We start from the raw sequence: 3,557 nt of genomic DNA, 5'->3' as shown, positions 1-3,557 counted from the left end.
ACACACATTTAGAGAGCATATTTAACATTTGAATAAAGCTTTAACTATAGTTAGGGTATTTCTAATACATGTTAGTTCTTGGTCTCTATTGGAAAAAACTTGTTCAAAGTGTTCTCTGTGTATTGGTGCAGGTTGGCCAATTGTCACTTGTTGGCAATGATATAGAAGTTGAAAGTGAGCAGTTCAAAAAACTTAAAGTAGTTTAGCAGAGTTATTTTATGAGTATCAAATCTAAGAATACCAAAAGCTGAGAATTATGTGTCTGATTCTTATTTTAGTGTCCCAATAAATCATGTGTATTTTACAAATATCTCCCCAAAACCAAAGACTAGGTAAACCTTTATCAGTGAACCACAGCAGAATGCAATTCTAAATTTCATGAAAATGGGCATAAAATATAAAAGACAGGAATTGGGGTTGTGGGTCAGTGGAACAGCACTCACTTAGCACATGCAAAGTACTGAGTAGGATCCTCAGAACCACATAAAAATTAATTAATTGTTTGATTGAGTGATTAATTAATTAAAGATAAAAGAAGAACTCAAAGATGAAGAAAACAAAGAAAAATAGAAAGAAGAAGAAGAAGAAGAAGAAGAAGAAGAAGAAGAAGAAGAAGAAGAAGAAGAAGAAGAAGAAGAAGAAAAAGAAGGGAGGATGTGGAGGAGGAGGAGGAGGAGGAGGGAGGAAGAAGAAGAAGAAGTCATCAAGATGACTAAGGGAAAATGGGAACAGAGTGAGTTTAAATTGTGGTTTCCAATTCCAAAATGTTTCCTGAGAACTGCAACTTTCTTTGTATTTGAGATCTTCTACTTCCATGACATGTTTAGTAGTGTTTTCTGGTTTACTCTTAGTATCCTCTAGTTATTGTTTTATGGGAAAACTAGTTGACATGCCCCACAAGACTGAAAATCAATGAAAATCTTTCATTAAGCATAAAGTTCCTTTCACATTTGCTACAATCATAGGAAATACACTTCTTTGTATAAAGGGACTGCCTTTGTTGGGCATTTCAAATATCCCCAGAGGCTGGATGACATACCTGAAACTCCCATTGTTGTTTATAGAATAGTGGATTAATCAAATTCAATGCTGTAATCATTAGAGTAAAATAGAATGAAAATAATTTACTCATAGTATCATATTTAAACCATCTTTATTTCCAAAATACTATCCTAAGAATTGTAGTTTTATTTAGCTTCAATCAGAGCAAAAGTATAATCACTTACTTAAGTAAAAGCAATTACTTAAAAACTAAAAATGAGAGGTAAGTCAAATGACTTTTGAAGAGAGATCAAAAACATCAGGTTTCTTGTTGATGTTCAGTAGCAGACTCACTTGAAGGTGTAAAGAAGCCTGAAGGGCACTCACTTCTACTTTCAGAATTCGGGGGTGGGGGGAGGAAATCCAGCTCTTGGGGGAAGGTCATGAGGAAAATACCTCCATTCATAGACATCTGGCATTGGAAAAAATGGAGGGGGTGGAAAATAATCTCGAGGTGCCCCATACCTGTTTCCTGGAGGAGGCGGAAGGAAAAATGGTCCTCTTCTCATGAACTGACTCCTTGGGTCCACAGGAAATAATTCACCTCTGACTGGAGGGAAAGGTGCCAACAATGAGCCGGAGCCAGTTGCTTGGTTTTCAGCAGGGAGAGGTGAATCGAGCACATTGGAATCTTCAAGATTCATTTTGGTCTCCTTTCTACTGGACTGAATTTCTGAAGACATAGGCCCATCCTCTTTATCCAAAGAAGGCAGATTAGAACCTCTGAATTCTGCTGGTCGCCATGGTCTAGCATACTTCGAATAACATCCATCTTGCCAAGGAGGACCCAATGGTGAGGAACCATTGGGGGAATGCTTTCTGCCCAATGCTGCATTTGAAACACCAAGTGCACAGGGATCTTCCTCTAGGAGTTCCAATTGAAGCTCCCTTTCAGTTAACTTTTGTCTATTGCGAGCGTTTTGTTTCATGAAATAATGGAGGTTTCTTTCAGCAATCCAAGCCGCCAACTCACTCTCATGTGCTTTTTTCTCAGAGTAAATAATCTTCCCCTGACAGGACTGAATGGTTCTCTCCAATTCTTCTTTAAGATATTTGGCTCGCTTTCTGTAGGTCTCCAGCTCTTCTCTTGTATGGCCCATCTCTTCTTTGACCTTGGAAAGTTTCTCCTCTTGCTCCACCCGGGAATTTTCCTCTACTCTGAGTTTCCCATGGAGTTTTATCATATTTTCTTGATAGCATTCCATCATGTCTTTAAATTTCTGCTGAAGGTTCTCATTCTCACCTTCAAGCCATGTATTTTCTGACAGCAAGGTGGCCTGTTCAGTCTTCAGACTTCTAATCTGTTCTCTAAGGTCTTCCTTTGTTTTCTCTACTTCAGATAAGAAAGCACAAGTTTGAACTCTTTCTCCTTCTAAGGTTTCTAAGGAGGACTTTAGCTTAGCACCATCAACCAGTTTCTTCACAGCTCCTTTGGGCTCATCATCCAAGTGAGCACCAATTCCTGATTCACTCATCACTCCACATTCCAAGTTCCCAATGTCTGTTTGGGCTCCCTTGGTTGGAGAAGACCTATCTTTCATCTTCAGCAAGCCTTCAGTCAGAGACTCCACGTGATTGTCTTTATCAGTTTGAACTTGTTTTGAATGGAATTGAGAGTCTTCCAATGTGGTGCTCTCTTCACATTGGACACGTCCTTGTTCCCTCCATGCTTCAGCATCTCCTTGTAAGATCGGTTTCTGACTTTGCTGAAGCTGGGAACATTCATCCAAGGCTTCCTTCATTGCCAGCTGAAGTCCTTCCTCACTTATTTGAAGCAGTCTCAAGTTTGTTTTAGTTTCAGCTATTTCTGATCTGATTGATTCAGATTCACCTTCAAGGGATTTTATCCTTCTCGATATATCTGCCATGATTTCATCCTGTTTACAATGTCTAGCCTTTTGTTCTTCTAGCTCTTTGTCTAGAAAAAGTCTTTCATCCCCATGGCTAGGTTTGGACCTATGCAGCTTTTCATAGGTTGCCTCCAAATTGGGGACATCTCTTGGACCATTCTCAGAACTGCTGCCCTTTAAAGTTGACTCTAAGCCTTCAAGCTCTTTTTGAACAAGGCTAACTTTTTCAAGTAGTTCACATTTCTCTTCAATTAGTCTAGAAAGTTTTAAAGCCAGCTGTTTTTCTCTTCCCACATACAGCCTGCTTCTAACACACTGAAAACTTCTCCACAAAAACAAGAGAAGAGCAAAACATCCAATAGCTCTACACATCACCAACTCCCAAGGAACACCATAAGGACTTGGGCCTGGCTTCATGTCTTCAGACAATGCTGCCACAACCCTGCCTACTTCTTCCAGGACCACCCGCTAATGTGGCTGTAGGCCAGTCCTTGGTGCCTCCATCAAGCTAAGTTCGCTTTGGCTCTTGCCACCACAACCACAGCCTGCCCAGGCAGGCCAATATAGGCTGTGAACACTCCAGTGTTTGGTGAGGAACTCAAACCTGCACCAGGCAACGGAACAGACCACTGAAAACCCCTGAAAGGGGGGGTTGTGATGGTGGGG

The 3,557-nt window shown here is 40.4% G+C and overlaps 1 protein-coding gene across 1 annotated transcript; it reads right to left on the bottom strand.

The window, feature by feature from the left end:
* Positions 1-1,376: 1,376 nt before the first annotated feature.
* LOC144375717 (melanoma inhibitory activity protein 2-like) lies at positions 1,377-3,308 on the bottom strand. The gene has a single exon (XM_078041158.1). It carries the CDS (start codon positions 3,306-3,308, stop codon positions 1,377-1,379), a length of 1,932 nt encoding a protein of 643 aa, XP_077897284.1.
* Positions 3,309-3,557: the final 249 nt, after the last annotated feature.

This window comes from Ictidomys tridecemlineatus, chromosome 3 (assembly GCF_052094955.1).
Source record: "Ictidomys tridecemlineatus isolate mIctTri1 chromosome 3, mIctTri1.hap1, whole genome shotgun sequence".
Taxonomy (NCBI): Eukaryota; Metazoa; Chordata; class Mammalia; order Rodentia; family Sciuridae; genus Ictidomys; species Ictidomys tridecemlineatus.
This window is presented reverse-complemented; position numbering and strand designations above follow the sequence as displayed.

Excerpts from the sequence above, each read along its gene's own strand:
- LOC144375717 (XM_078041158.1), bottom strand. The coding sequence starts at position 3,308 with ATGAAGCCAGGCCCAAGTCCTTATGGTGTTCCTTGGGAGTTGGTGATG.